General features: G+C 36.1%; 4 protein-coding genes and 1 non-coding gene across 5 annotated transcripts in view; 3 read left to right on the top strand and 2 right to left on the bottom strand.

The window, feature by feature from the left end:
• The window catches only part of LOC139812130 (bifunctional glutamate/proline--tRNA ligase-like), a 5,730-nt gene extending 1,053 nt beyond the window's left edge, over positions 1–4,677 (bottom strand). Inside the window, 10 exon segments of the mRNA XM_071776752.1 lie at positions 7–336; positions 398–610; positions 691–1,144; positions 1,218–1,619; positions 1,892–2,063; positions 2,144–2,495; positions 2,585–2,982; positions 3,156–3,231; positions 3,234–3,395; positions 4,546–4,677. Of these exon segments, the coding sequence (XP_071632853.1) occupies positions 7–336; positions 398–610; positions 691–1,144; positions 1,218–1,619; positions 1,892–2,063; positions 2,144–2,495; positions 2,585–2,982; positions 3,156–3,231; positions 3,234–3,395; positions 4,546–4,677 (2,691 nt within the window).
• Positions 4,678–4,751: 74 nt separating this feature from the next.
• LOC139811387 (F-box/LRR-repeat protein 4-like) lies at positions 4,752–8,897 on the top strand. Its single transcript, XM_071775671.1, has 10 exons — positions 4,752–4,816; positions 5,086–5,440; positions 5,763–5,993; positions 6,084–6,192; positions 6,286–6,733; positions 7,191–7,368; positions 7,459–7,659; positions 7,747–8,101; positions 8,193–8,489; positions 8,636–8,897. Coding segments are annotated over exons 1-9 (2,103 nt in total). The 5' UTR covers positions 4,752–4,814; the 3' UTR covers positions 8,417–8,489; positions 8,636–8,897.
• A 911-nt stretch (positions 8,898–9,808) lies between these two features.
• Positions 9,809–12,021, top strand: Ip259 (NSA2 ribosome biogenesis factor-like IP259). Its single transcript, XM_071775673.1, has 2 exons — positions 9,809–9,951; positions 10,781–12,021. The coding sequence occupies exon 2, from the start codon at positions 10,823–10,825 to the stop codon at positions 11,600–11,602; it is 780 nt and encodes a 259-aa protein (XP_071631774.1). The 5' UTR covers positions 9,809–9,951; positions 10,781–10,822; the 3' UTR covers positions 11,603–12,021.
• A 174-nt stretch (positions 12,022–12,195) lies between these two features.
• LOC139812486 (5S ribosomal RNA) lies at positions 12,196–12,314 on the bottom strand. Its single transcript, XR_011731879.1, has one exon. It is a non-coding gene; the product is annotated as a 5S ribosomal RNA (ribosomal RNA).
• Positions 12,315–12,709: 395 nt separating this feature from the next.
• Positions 12,710–14,727, top strand: Rps27a (ribosomal protein S27A). The gene is made up of 4 exons (XM_071777282.1): positions 12,710–12,748; positions 13,751–13,864; positions 14,223–14,440; positions 14,558–14,727. The coding sequence occupies exons 2-4, from the start codon at positions 13,762–13,764 to the stop codon at positions 14,705–14,707; spliced, it is 471 nt and encodes a 156-aa protein (XP_071633383.1). The 5' UTR covers positions 12,710–12,748; positions 13,751–13,761; the 3' UTR covers positions 14,708–14,727.
• Positions 14,728–14,825: the final 98 nt, after the last annotated feature.

Consider the following 14,825-nt stretch of genomic DNA (forward strand, 5'->3'; position numbering starts at 1 on the left):
GTCTGCTTTTGAAATTTCTTTGTTCTCTGACTTTGTCTTACTTTCAATACTAGCAACTTTAGTGTCAGCTGGTTTCCAATCCTGACCAGTCACGTTTTTATAATCACTTTTCAAATTTAAGAGAACCTTCACTTCTTGATCAATAAGGCTCTTGTCAGCTTTCGAGGTTTTTAGATTTCGAACTTTTTCGCCTTGCTTCTTTATTTCTTCAGATATCTTGTCTGCTTTTGAAATTTCTTTGTTCTCTGACTTTGTCTTACTTTCTTCTATTTTTTCTAAAGGATTTCTGTATACGATCACTTCATCTTGATTGCTGACGCATTGCATTTTATCTTCCTAAAAATTTTCTCTTTTACTTATTGATATTAATTTAAAGATAAAGGTATACTGATTTTACCTGTTGATTACGTGACACTACAGGCGTCATATAAGGTGTTGTTGTATGTCCATCGGGTATATGGAACAATATAATAGGTTGTTCCCGTGATGAATAAGAACTAATGGTGGCATACGGAACGTCACAAATAAAAAATCCCTTCCTCTGCAGTTGAATTATCTCCCCCTTCTTCACGCGTTTGAGTTCCACTTCACCCAGCATTTGAACCTCTTTCTAAAATAAGAATTTTTATATACAATTAACGATACACATAGTAATTGCCAGTTTACTTGTTTGTAAGTAAAATTCTTTACTCTTGTATCCTTGGTAACAAAGTTTTTAAAATCGTCGTCTTTACCCAAAATCGGCACGCTCAATATGTGATCAAAGTAAACAGCATAGCATTTTATTGGATTTGACTTTTCCGCATTTGGATCAGATCTGGGTAACGACTCAGCCAGCCATGTGATCTTCAAGGTGTTTTTGTAATTTTTATCCTCCAGATTTAGTCGTGCTTCCACATCTACTATATTGCCAGCCTCTTTATTTATTTTTAGTATCATTAAATTACCCCAATTGATAAAGGTTGCATTCTGTCCTTCGATTAATCTTTCAGCATCCTCCTTTTCTATCAATATTTTAGGGCCCACTCGCACTCGTTTGGTACCTTTAGATGAATCTTTAGGATGATTTTGCACACTCAACCACTCTTCTTTAGCATCTACTACATTCACCGGTATCATTTCATTGTAATCCAATGAGGTATACCTAAAATTATAGATATTTTTAAAAAATATCGACATACTAGTATCCATCAAACTTTTAATTACATTTTTATTACCTGACTGCGACTGGGTCGATGACTTTCTTGTTAAAAGCCCATATTTTATCCCACTCCATGAAGACCACCGATCTAGAACTACCTTGTGCGATGATAAATTGTTTCAGACCCTCGACTGTCATTCCTCGTCTCAGAATGCCTCTCACTGTCGGAAAGCGTGGATCGTCCCAGCCATCGACTAGGCCTTCATTTACGAACCAGGTTAACTTTCGTTTAGATAAAACCGTATGCGTCATGTTTAACCGTGAATATTCCCAAATGTACGGGCGACGCAATCCCAAACTCTCGATTATCCAATAAAATTGAGCATCTCTATCATGATACTCCGTGGTACGTAAAGTGTGAGTAACGTTTTCAATAGCGTCGACAATTGGACAGGCAAAATCATACGTAGGATACACCCTAATGTAAACAAGTAAAAGCAATAATTCTATAATAAAATTGTAATTTTTAGGCTGTACCGTAGCTCGTATTAATACCGATATAAAACAGTATTGTTAACCAAATTTATATATTATATTGCGAATATAGTATATAAAATAATAGTTTAGTTATTAACATCAACAAAGTAACCCAATATTAATTTTTTTTTTAATTATAACTAAACCTTTCAAGCTATTGTAGATTAAAAATATATAAATAGGTCTTGCAAAAATATTAAAAAATATAAATACTTGTATTTGTTTCCAGTACGTGGATGAGATTCTGGCTTGCAACGGTAAATTGTTGGATCGCGCATGCATCCGTTTGTTGACTGATAATCGATCTTTGCCCTGACACAGTACTTTTGACCCCCCTCGGTACCGCGTTTCATTTCTTCCCACAATGCCAGATTATCGTCAACGGCTGTAAAGGTGGAATATTATTATTACAATAAATCGAGATAGAAAATTAATATGACGTTTCTTCTCAAAATAATTATTTACAGCTATCTCGATATGTAGATTTCAATCTTTGATCGCGTTGTTCTTTCATAAGATTCGCCGGGGTGCCATCCACGTATGCCTTTCCATTCTTAATTAATGTAGTACAATAGTCTTGTAATATCTCAAAGTAATCCGAGGTATGCGTAAAACGATCAGGCTTAATTTGCAGTAATCTTAAATCTTCCAATATAGCGTCCTCAAATTCTACGGTCTCCTTCGCTGGATTCGTGTCGTCAAATCGCATGATGAGCTGTCCTTGAAAAGCCTCGGCGTAATACTGATTTAAGAGAGCTGCTTTGGCATGACCAATGTGCAGGTAGCCACTTGCTTCCGGTGGGAATCTTACCACTACCTGCAGAAGATGAGTGAACATTTTTTTAGAAGTTACAAGAGTTAAAAAATCAAAATAAATCTACTTCTCATTGTACTGCGTGACTTTACCTTGCCCATTTCTGCTCCGGGTAGATCGATAAACTTGCCCTCCTGTTTCCTTGTTTTTGTCTGCTTGGGGGCAGATTTTTCCTTCGGTTTTGAAGATGGAGGGCAGTTCTTTGCAATCATAGATATCGCGTTGCTGACAACAGGAAGCGATTGCATATGCTTGTACCATCTAGTGACGTTACAATAATCACTTCCATGCAATTTTATATATTCTTGATTATGTAAAACGGAAAACACATGAATATCGGCCAATGTTAATCCATTGCCGACCAGCCATGTCCGTACTAGTAACACATCATTCAAATAGTTCAACAGATCATTCTTTTCTTTATTTTGCGATACCATGGCACAGGAGATCCAGTGGTCGACTTCAGTTCTTTTATGAGGACAGGTATCACCTAATAATAATAATACAAAATAAGTCATGTAATTCAATAGAATATATCTTGATTCGATTTGACATATTTGACTTTTTATTGAAAAAAAAAAACTATATTTAACATTAGCAATTTAGACGTGCAGATTCTTCTCTAGTTGAGCAATTACACAAACACATTTGCAGATTATATACCATAAAGTGCAGGATTTGTGGTCCTTGCCAAGTACCGGCTGATCTCGTTATTATGTTCGCCCAATAATACTTCCTCTCATTTTTGTCGTACAAGCAAACATTCGAATCCTTATCCCAAGTTTTGTCCCACGATATTGTTATATCTTTCTTATTTTCAGATTTAATTACTTCGGCCACTACCAGCACATCTGTACAAAATTTAACATTCAGATAAGTGACAAATAAAAAACCAGCATATTTCTATATCTTTATCATCGATGTTAATTCACAAACAATATCTAGTATCTATGTGTCTACAACGGTAACTAATTTGTTTAATAGAAAAGATACTCAAACAACAGCATTAGACCTATAATTAATTTAAAACGATAATTATTACACTATTACATTGCTTTATTCCAAATTAAATTTTACACGTCATTACATTATTTCATATATAAAATACTATTACATTTTATGCTAAGTTGAACTTTATGATAAATTTTCTAGAATATCGATATCTAAATAATTGTTAAAAAATTAGAAATTATGACGCAATTTTCAATTCAACTAGTTTTACAGTAAAGTCTGTTTGACATCTAGTTTCGACATTTCCTAAGTAATGTATAAAAGTTCTTAAAAAATGGACAGTCTTGCATTATGCAGCACGTGGGTTACAAGCTGACCAAGTAAAGTATGATAAAATTATCGAACGAGTTTCACTATCAATTGTTCCTCAGTAAACTCGTGTATTTTCCACGTCGCACTAATATGTAACGACACGTGACGCGCTACTTGCATGGTATTATTATCGAAAGCGTCTTTATTTATCGCACGTGAAAAAACATCTGGAATATTTGAATTGCTACACGACTCGACGTGACATGACGCAACAAACGTGAGAAACGTCGATAAATGCGGCAAGAATACAGAAAGTAGAGAAGCATAAATATTTTTAAAAACCTGAAAATTTATTTTAAAAAAAAGGGGAACATTTGCCTCAACAATTGTTTGTCTCCCCTCTGTTCCAGACAGAGAACGCTCTTCGTAGAACGTTTCGCGAGGGCTCATTCTCGAAAAATATCCCATATGATATTTTATGAATGTCACTAGTTATGAACGTCGCTACTTATGAATCACACTTTGCAAGTGTGCTATTGGTTGCAAAGTGTGATATTTATAACATATCGTATGGATATTTTTCGAGAATTAGGCCCCTCGGGGAAAGCTCAAAAAATGATGAAACCCGACGTTCAGATTTCCGAACCGTTGATCTCATGGATTTTACCTAGCGGAAGGACGAGCTGGATCAAGGGCAATTTTAAGCGCCATTGCCTTCGCACGTTCACTCCAACCGAAACGGATTCAGTGTCAGCATGCGCCGATGAAAGTTAATATTGTTAATAATCACACTCCACACGGCAGGCTCAGCGTTGAGGTTAAGCTCTCGGCAGAATCCGGAGTAGCTCGTGGTTCGTGGTTCGTGGCTCGGCGCAAGGCTGGGTCGGCTGTCGGCGGGATAGGCTCGCACATGCGCGGTCATTCACGTCCTGCGCGTCTCGGCTTTTGCATTCACGTGGAGTCACGTCACGTGGATTACGCTGTTCATTCCACGTGCGCGCTCGGTTCTTTGCATTTCAACTTCACGAACCCCTTCATCTGTACATCAAGGCTCGCAAAATGTAATGTATATATACCAACAGTATTGAAAATCTAGCACACGGACCGCAATCCGAAATCATAGTTTACCGTATTATTTCTCAGAATATATTGTCTATCTCACTTTTTCTACGTTACGGCAACGTACCCGGCAACTTCATCGGCGGCTGCGTTGTCCCTGAGATACGGACCACGTCGCGCAGTTCTCTGGACATCGGTCCTGGCCGCGTTGATCTCGCTAATCAGCCCGATTCTGGCACAGTGTCATTGGGGCTTGTTACTGTTCCTCCAGGATCATCATCGGCATCACTGGCGGTGTCACCTTTCCCGCGTGTCATACCATGGTAGCGAAGTGGGCACCGCCGCACGAACGGGCGCGCTTCATCTGGTCTTTGCTGGGTGGCACGTTTGGTACGATACTGACCTATCTAATGATAGCTGGTATCGCGGAGACCCTGAACTGGGAATCCGGCTGGTACGTCGTACCATCCCTGTTGATGCTAATGTGGGTCTGCGTGTGGGCACTGGTCGCCTATGACTCGCTAAGGGAACACCTGATGGGCATCACGGTCGAAGAGAAGGACTACATTTTAACCGCTCAAGCGGGAACGGTACGCCCCGAGAAACCCCGGTGGAAACAGACCCAGGTAGGTAAACGATTTTATTTCATCTCTCAAAGCGCGTGTTTGATCGCAGGACGGAGAAGTTCTAGAGTCTTCGGAACTTTTATATTTTGTCAGCCAACAAACGTATTTGAAAAGTTTGTCGTACGGCAAATGAAACGATACTCTAACGTAATGCATTTAGGAATAAAACAATTTATTCAGAGAAACTGGATAAAAGCATCATGCATCATGCATATATGCAGGCGCTTCAAAGTCTATCCAGACAAACCCTAAGAGCATATTATAGTTATAGTTGACGGCAAGTCAACTTATTATAGTCTTTATATCTCATATCTTTTTTCAGATAGAAAATATGATGTGCCAATATGATTCTCTATTTAAGAGTGCTAGTCGATATCCCTATATCAGCAGGGTTCCAACAGGAGAGAAGAATCTCTGCTTTGTCTATCAGTTTGTGAAGAATGCTATTCGTTATAGTATCAGTAATCTCGACACATTTTATACTGTCAATTACATATCTGGGCCACCTACCTATTTTCCAAAATATGGAAATTTCCCAAAAACATTCATGGCGGTATGTTTATTGTTTTGTAGAAGTAATTGCAGTTTAACGTTATGCTACAAGATTTTATAACATTTGACATATTTTCACATTTTAATACAGAGAAAATATAGTTACGATATCGCAATATCTTCATGGCGTGCAAACGTACCATGGGATCCTTATACAGACCACGTGACTAACATAAATGACAAAGGTATCAATTATATTGGTATGTATATTTTAATTGCTAAATAAAATATTATTAAAGAAAATATGCTTCTATTGGAAAAAGAAAGTATAATTTATATTTTTTATTTTAAAGAATTGGAGTTTCATGAACATGTATATCCAATCAGAGTCTCTATATACGAAGTATATCATCCTGGACTCATAATTAAAATTTGGGCTCAAGATTCTCAAAATAAGTGGTTTCCATTGTGGGAAGGATCGCCTCAGATTCTGCCATTATCGCAGGAATCTAGACTATTTTCTCCTCCCTTACAATCGTGTAACTTCAAGACCAACAGGCTCAGACTAGAATTTTGTAAGCACAGCGTATTAAAAAACTACACAAAGCTAGATGCTGTAATGCTTATTGGAACGTCAGAATTGATTCTTTCCAGAAATCCTGCAGAGAGTTTAACTGATCTGTTAAAAGGAATTATCTACATGTATTCTCCCTGGAATCTAACAGAGGATTACAAAAATGCACACTTGGATATAATCAGTCTTCAAAATAATTTTCTCAAACATTGTATTATTTGTAAAAGGTATTGCACGTGTCAACATTAAGTACATAGATAGCAAAACGTGAGTGTGCAAAATTATGCAAATTATTGCTGAAAACAGTTTATGTATTATTGTTGCCACAAACATTGCGTGAACATGAATCGTAGCTCTGGGATTCATATTTATGGTGTTTCGCAGCATAGATGTGTGAATTTTTTTCCATTATGATAGTTAAAATATAATAATATATATTAATGGAATTTTCGGGCGTAAACTGTTGCTGTCGAAATGTAACAAATATTGAATAAACAGTGCGGTTGAAACTATAATTCAATACTGTTGCTGAGCATTTACGGACGCAGCTTTACTGTTGTTTGCACTCGTCACGAGTTTACGCACATATTTAAATATATAATAAGCGTTTTGCTATCTGGGAATATTCAATCTTTCTTTATTCTGTTAATAATAAAAATAAATTAGTCCCGACATTATTTGCAGCGATGTAGGAAAAATTTTTCATAAGGATGATTTGTGGTACAAAAAGGCGTTGTATTACATCCCTGTTGTGCGAGAGATATCATCTATTACGCAGAGATACTTGCATCGTCTTTTAAATTATTATTATGCGAAGTTTATGGATGAATCCAAAGAGCTATCACCTTTTTCTACGCTTTCTGTAAAGTATTCTAAGAAGTCCTATTTCTCATAATAATATTTATTTCAATGTTACCTCGTGTACTAAAGTTTCATGTTTTATCTTTTGCAGGATGAAGTAATTTTAGAAATATTAAAGCATTTAGACTTGGAGACGTTATGCCGCATGAATCAAGTAAATAGGCGCTTCTATGATTTAACACTGGATCCTCGACTCCATACGCGTTTGAACATGCGAAATATCCCCTGTCCTACCTATACTCAGAATATATTGGATGAATCCAAAGAGCTATCACCTTTTTCTACGCTTCCTGTAAAGTATTCTAAGAAGTCCTATTTCTCATAATATTTATTTCAATGTTATCTCGTGTACTAAAGTTTCATGTTTTATCTTTTGCAGGATGAAATACTTGTAAAAATATTAAAGCATTTAGACTTGGAGACGTTATGCCGCATGAACCAAGTAGATAGGCGCTTCTATAATTTAACACTGGACCCTCTACTCTATACGCGTTTGAACATGCAAAATATCTTCTGTCCTGCCGATATTCAGAATATATTTTGTTACTTTACACCTAGATGTAAATATCTGCAACAATTAGATATTACACTATGCGATCTTTCTTTCCCTGCTACTTTCCTGCAATTTCTTGATAATTGCGGCAAGCATTTAACACATTTACGGTTAAGGAAATGCGTCGGTGTCGATCGTAATATCGCGTTAAAAATTTCAGAGATATGCAAAAATTTGAAAGGTATGTATATATGCATATGTATATATGAACATTTATATATAAATATCAATATTATAGATAAATTGCATATGACCAGTACATTTTTTTTTAGTATTGGATCTACTGCGGTATTCAGAACCTGAAGACAAAAATCTAAATCTGAAATATTTGAAACTTGATTCTACAATATGTATGGGAGTTCAAGCTTTTATCAACATACTGCGAAACGTGAATTGGATGACAGGGGAATTAGATGTGCACGTTAGGTTCGGTCCTGGCATGAATTTAGACTATGTTGCAACAAAGTTAAGACATTCATGTCCATACTTGAAATAATAAATTTAGAAGGCAATTATGTTGTATCGCATACTGCCTTTCCTGACCGTAAGAATTTACGAAAGAAACTTGAGTAAGTGTGTGTCGCATTTTCCTTCTAAATACATGTTACCGTATTCTTTATTAAAAAATTTTTTCTCTTGCAAGCATCTTGAAATAGTTACATTGATTTTCTCTTTGCGATTAAAGTGCTGTAATTATATATGGTTTCTGTTACAGAATTGAAATCGTTGATGATACCTTGAACATATTACTTTCCTCCTGTCAACTCCTGGAAGAATTATATTTGTTAAGCTATAATACTCGCCTCACCGATCGCAATTTAAAATTACTAGCGGAGTGCAAAAACTTGAAACATTTACATCTCAAAAACATGAAATTCGAAACACCTAGGATTTCTCCATTATTATCGAGCAATGTCCTAAATTACAAAAATTCTGTCTCGTGGAGTCCAATGTTAGATCCAACTTGAACCAATGGAAGAAAATTACTTTCCTCCTGTCAACTCTTGGAAGAAGTATATTTGTTAAATACTTTCCTCACCGATCGCAATTTGAAATTACTAGCGGAGTGCAAAAAATTGAAACATTTACATCTCAAAGGCGTGAATTTCGAAACACCTGAGGATTTCTCCATTATTATCAAGCAATGTCCTAAATTACAAAAATTCTGTCTCGTGGAGTCCAATGTTTGCAACATCATGTTTGGCAACTTGATTTACCAATGGAAGAAAAGTCACCCACATGTGTTACAGACTGTTGACTGTTGGCGGTGATTTAAATTTTCCGGTGCATCACACAGGCGGTGCAGCATAGTCATCTGGAGAAGAAGGTCTTTTCATCATGATATACTCAGTGAAGGTTCTATTTCAGAATTTATTTTATTATCAAGATAGATCAAGGACTTTAGTTTATCAGGATTTTATAGTAATAAAATACTATAAAATAAATTTTTATATTTTTTAATAAAATAATGTGCTTTATTCAGTAAACAGACTGATCAGACTAAAGGCTTATTTCAAAAATGAGCTTTTCAAGTGTTTGCTATGTAGTGTTCTTGCTCCGTCCACCCTCTTTCCTTTAAGCCAATTAAGATAAAAAAATATCGTTTTGATTTTCGTTTGAAAAGGATCTTGGCGTTCGTCGAATGGATTTTAATCCCAAGAGATATAACATCAATAACATAATGAACATTCAAACGAAACGCTAACTCGAAGAGCTTTCTTCGCGATTTAAGGTAGGATATATAAAAATTTAAATTTAAATTTGCAGACTTTCCTCCTGTCGCTGTTACCATCCGAACTCATTTCGTTCGTTTATCGTTTGAGAGATGCCGCCTCGGCAGTCGGCAAAGTAGTTTCTCGGGAATGCTGCTGATGGTCGTAGGGGTTACATAAGACCGTGGCAGGTGGCTCGAACCTCATCGTCTCGTGTATACTGGTTCAGAATCAGCCAGCTGGTTGTTCTCTCCTGTGCACTCCTGTGAATCCGCTCGCGCATTGTCGTTGATTTCGTGTTCCTGCGGCGTGATCGAAGGTAGGTTTTGACTTAGCTGTCTGTGATTTAGAAAAAAAGAAAATAATCGAATTCGGATATCTTCGATTTGGACAGTTGGACACGTGCTTCCACTTTCCAGTGCAACTGCGTGCCTACCGCGGCACGTGTTGTTATTAGCGATTGTGTTTAATTGCAATTTATTTTTGCGTTAACTGCACTCGACAGAGACAATACTCAGACGAATATATTCGTTAAGATAAATATTACTTATTTTTTAAATTTGCAAATAGTCTCTATTTTCTTTTGTCGTTCTTAACCTCTTTTCAAAGTTACACATGATGTCATTGATCATAAATGCCAATATCTTGTAAATACTTGGAGACTTTTTCGGGAGAGATAAATTCTTAAAAAGTACAGAGGCTATTTCACTTATCTAAATGTGCACACGTTTTGAAACACTTATATTAAAATTCTTGGTCTAAATTATTTTAAGTAACTTCCTTTATCAAGCTGAATTTGTAGGTGATATATATGTTCTTTATAACAACTTGTGGTAGTTACAAAAATTTATTAAAAATTTAACAAAATTATTTTTATATTTAATACTGAAATCAACTGTAAGAAATTTATATTATGAAATAGAAGAATCTATTATACAAATGAAATTATCTTTCAATTGGATGTTATTTTTTCTACTGCGTTAAATGCAATAAGGATATAGCTATATCATCATTGTACAGTTATCATTGTAGGAAATTATGTATTTATTATAAGAATAACATATATTTAAAATGTTATTTGTTTTGTAAGAGGATTAATTATGTAAGTTTACAGTGGGTCAATATTAAATCATTTAATTTTTTTTCAGGAAGGTTGAATTCCATGTGAGTACAGAAACCCACGTAGAAAAATGCCGCAGAACGAATATATTGAGAGGCACCGTAAGCTCTACGGTCGCCGTCTGGACTATGAGGAGAGAAAGAGGAAGAGAGAGGCCCGTGCGCCTCACAAACGAGCGGAGCAAGCCCGTAGTTTACGTGGCATAAAAGCTAAGATATTTAATAAGGAGCGACGCAATGAGAAGATTCAAATGAAAAAGAAGATTAAAGCTCACGAAGAGAAGAAAGTCAAGGAGAAGTCCGACAAGCTACCCGAAGGAGCGTTGCCCGTATACCTGCTGGATCGTGACGTCACGAAGCGCGCGAAAGTGCTGTCGAATATGATAAAGCAGAAGCGCAAGGAGAAAGCTGGCAAATGGGACGTTCCGATACCGAAAGTTCGCGCGCAATCGGAGTCCGAGGTTTTCAAAGTGGTGAGAAGCGGCAAGACGAAACGGAAATCGTGGAAACGGATGGTGACTAAGGTGACCTTCGTCGGGGAGAACTTCACGAGGAAACCGCCGAAATTCGAGAGATTCATCAGACCGATGGCGTTGAGATTCAAAACCGCTCACGTCACTCATCCCGAACTCAAGGCGACCTTCTCCCTGCCGATCATTGGCGTCAAGAAAAATCCAAGCTCGCCCATGTACACAAATTTAGGTGTTATTACTAAGGGAACCGTTATTGAAGTAAATATCTCGGAATTGGGCCTCGTAACGCAGTCGGGCAAAGTAGTGTGGGGAAAGTTCGCTCAAGTTACGAATAATCCTGAGAATGACGGATGTATCAATTCCGTTTTGCTTGTATAGACTTTTTAGTGCTTGTGTTATAATTCCTGAATTGTGACGCTACTGATAATTTCTCAAATTTTTGATTGTACGTAACGGTACGTACGGCAACATATGCAGTAGTTTATATTAAAAAATAAGGATAAGTTATATCTTGTAAGTACATGTATACATATTTTTTGGACATATATTAGTAAAGATAAAGCCAGATAAAGCATGTTGTTTTAATACTTATTTAATATCATCTAATTTGTTCGCGCGTTGCTCAAATGATTTGATTTATTAATTTTGACAATGTATGTACTACTATGTTGTATTACTGTATCAATGATGCAAAAAAATTGAGAACACACATACTGTCGAACAACATCTTTGTCGTAAGTATGACGATGACATAATTTTGCATCTATGGGAAATAAAAACCTATTTTATTAAATGAATAGATTTATATTTATTTCTATCAATATAAGGTCTGTTTTTAGGTCTGTTCTTTTTAGCTTATAGTTTTTGATATATATTGAAAAAAGCAAAAAAATCGTTTTATTATTATAACAATGTTCTAAAAAAAAAAAAAAAAAAAAAAAAAATATGCTAAGGGAAAAAGCAAAAAATTTGGACAACATCACACGGTGTTCCCAAGCGGTCACCCATCCAAGTACTAACCGTGCCCAACGTTGCTTGACTTCAGTGATCGGACGAGAACTGGTTTTTTCAACGTGGTATGGAAGTTGCCCGTTAAGCTGTGGTACTTATCAACGATTTAAACAGCGTTATGATTTTGTTATTTTCAAAATTTTGATTTTTTATGTAGCAATAAATGAAAATTACAAGAATTATTAGATCACTGAACACTCACTGGGAGTTAATTATGTATAAAACGAGGTGAAAATCACAAAAGTGAACAGATTCACTAGATTTCGACCAATGAAATCGTAGATACTCTAGGGAATTTTCAGCCATTGGCCGCGTTCAGCAGAACGTCTTCTCAACGCTCTGCGTTGATTGGTTAGTTCTAAAAGCAAGAACCAATCACGTTCGACTGCTACTGAGCGGCTTGGTCTGCTGAACGCGCTCATTGTTCCTACATCTATGATACATGCATACTCTGGGGTTTTGTTTCTCATAGATCCGCTCGTTCTTTTTCGTGTTCTCGCAGCGTGGTCGGAGGTACGTTCTGCCTTGATTTTCTATAATTTAGAAAAAAAGATAGGATCAAACGCGAAGCTGTCGTATTTATTTTCGCATTTTGTTACGCTAAACGTAAAATATTTCCGATTTGTGACATTTTACGTTGTTTTGTGTCCGTGACGCGTCGAGAAAATATCTGTGAGACACATGGCGTGATAAACGTGATCCCCCGGATTGTTCGCCTATTTATGTAGCACGTAGTTATTATTGACGGACCATATTGCAGCGATTGCACGGGATCGCAATTTGCCGCAATAATTGCGTTCGATCGGAATGATACTTGGACGAGCATTCGCCAAGATTAACGATTCTTCGTTCTTTTGACTGATACGTTGGTTAAGTGGTCTCCATTTTTATTCGCGTCTAACCTCTAACCTCTCTTCGGTTTACCACCCCGGTGGAACCTACTGAGAAAAAAAGATATTGATATTACGTGCAAAATCTTGCGGACACTCAATATCGACTTTTCAGAAGCGCTAAAACGTCTCTTAAGGAATGTAAAAATTTAACTCTTTCAGCAAAGTATGCGTGTTTTATGACATCGAGATTTTTTCCCACTACCTGTATTTATTTTTACATATCTTTAATTTATCTTAAAGTTATGATATATTTTTGAATTGCCATTAAGAAATTCTTGGTCAAAATAATTAAGGAATTGTTTTCTTAATGGAGATCATCCAGCAAATGTCGCATGCTCCAAATATTTCTCCTAGCCTGTAATCCTAATGTTACATATATTTGCATTTTTTAATTTGGCGATGTTTTTAGATTTGTATGAAATTCTTTTAAAAAAATTATATCTTATAGTTTTAATATTTAAAATTTAATATTCTAGTTTTGTTTCTTGTGTATGAATAGGAAGAAGTTTTGGACCATGCTACAATATCTATGATCTTTTTTAGTTGATTCTCGAAATTAATTTTAGGGTTTAAGGTTTAATTTGACCAATTGATATATATAAATCAATGTGACGTGTTATAGAATCGCTGATCATGCAGATCTTCGTGAAAACTCTTACGGGGAAGACCATCACCCTCGAGGTCGAGGCGTCGGATACGATCGAAAATGTAAAGGCGAAAATTCAGGATAAGGAAGGTGAGAAAATTCTCGATATGCAGGAAGAATCAATCTTGGAGAATAACTAAAAATTTACGTTAAATTGATTGCTAAATAAGATCTGTTTAAAATTAAATTAAAAAATATTTGTTTACTCCTTTAAAATTTAATTTAAAAAAAAATCTCGATATTTTTGTATTTTTTATTCCGAGAGAACCAACTATTGAATCTTTGTATTTTTATCTGACAAAAATTGACTTTTTGATCCAAGAGTATTATCTGATGAACGTTTCGTAAATGGAACAGATCGTAAATGTTATACATTTTTATTAATATTAAGTGAATTAGTATGTAAATTACTTTCAATTTCTCTAAGCGGGATATTTTACTGTTTCAGGAATTCCACCGGATCAGCAAAGGCTGATCTTTGCCGGTAAGCAATTGGAGGATGGCAGGACTTTGTCAGATTACAACATCCAGAAAGAATCCACTTTACACTTGGTGCTGCGCTTGCGAGGCGGTGCTAAGAAACGCAAGAAGAAGAATTACTCTACCCCCAAGAAAATCAAGCACAAGAAGAAGAAGGTTAAGCTTGCTGTGCTCAAATATTATAAGGTAAATTGTCTTCTTATTTCTTACTATCCATTCTCGAGTTTTCCCTTTTTTATTTTCGTCATAATTTTCATCGTAGCGGTATGTATCTTAAATCGAGCATGAAAAATGATTTTGCAGGTAGATGAAAACGGAAAAATCCACCGTTTGAGACGAGAATGCCCCATGGAGCAGTGCGGCGCCGGTGTATTCATGGCGGCAATGGAAGACCGTCATTATTGCGGCAAATGCGGATACACGCTTGTATTCAATAAACCTGAGGATAAATAAATTCCCGGGATATATTTCCACGTACGCATTTTTGCAAATGTTACGTCCTTGTTGTCCTATTTGATTTGATTAAATAATTTAATCAAAATACGTAACGATTATTCTGTCCCCGAACACT

This window comes from Temnothorax longispinosus, chromosome 4 (genome assembly GCF_030848805.1).
Source record: "Temnothorax longispinosus isolate EJ_2023e chromosome 4, Tlon_JGU_v1, whole genome shotgun sequence".
Lineage (NCBI taxonomy): Eukaryota > Metazoa > Arthropoda > Insecta > Hymenoptera > Formicidae > Temnothorax > Temnothorax longispinosus.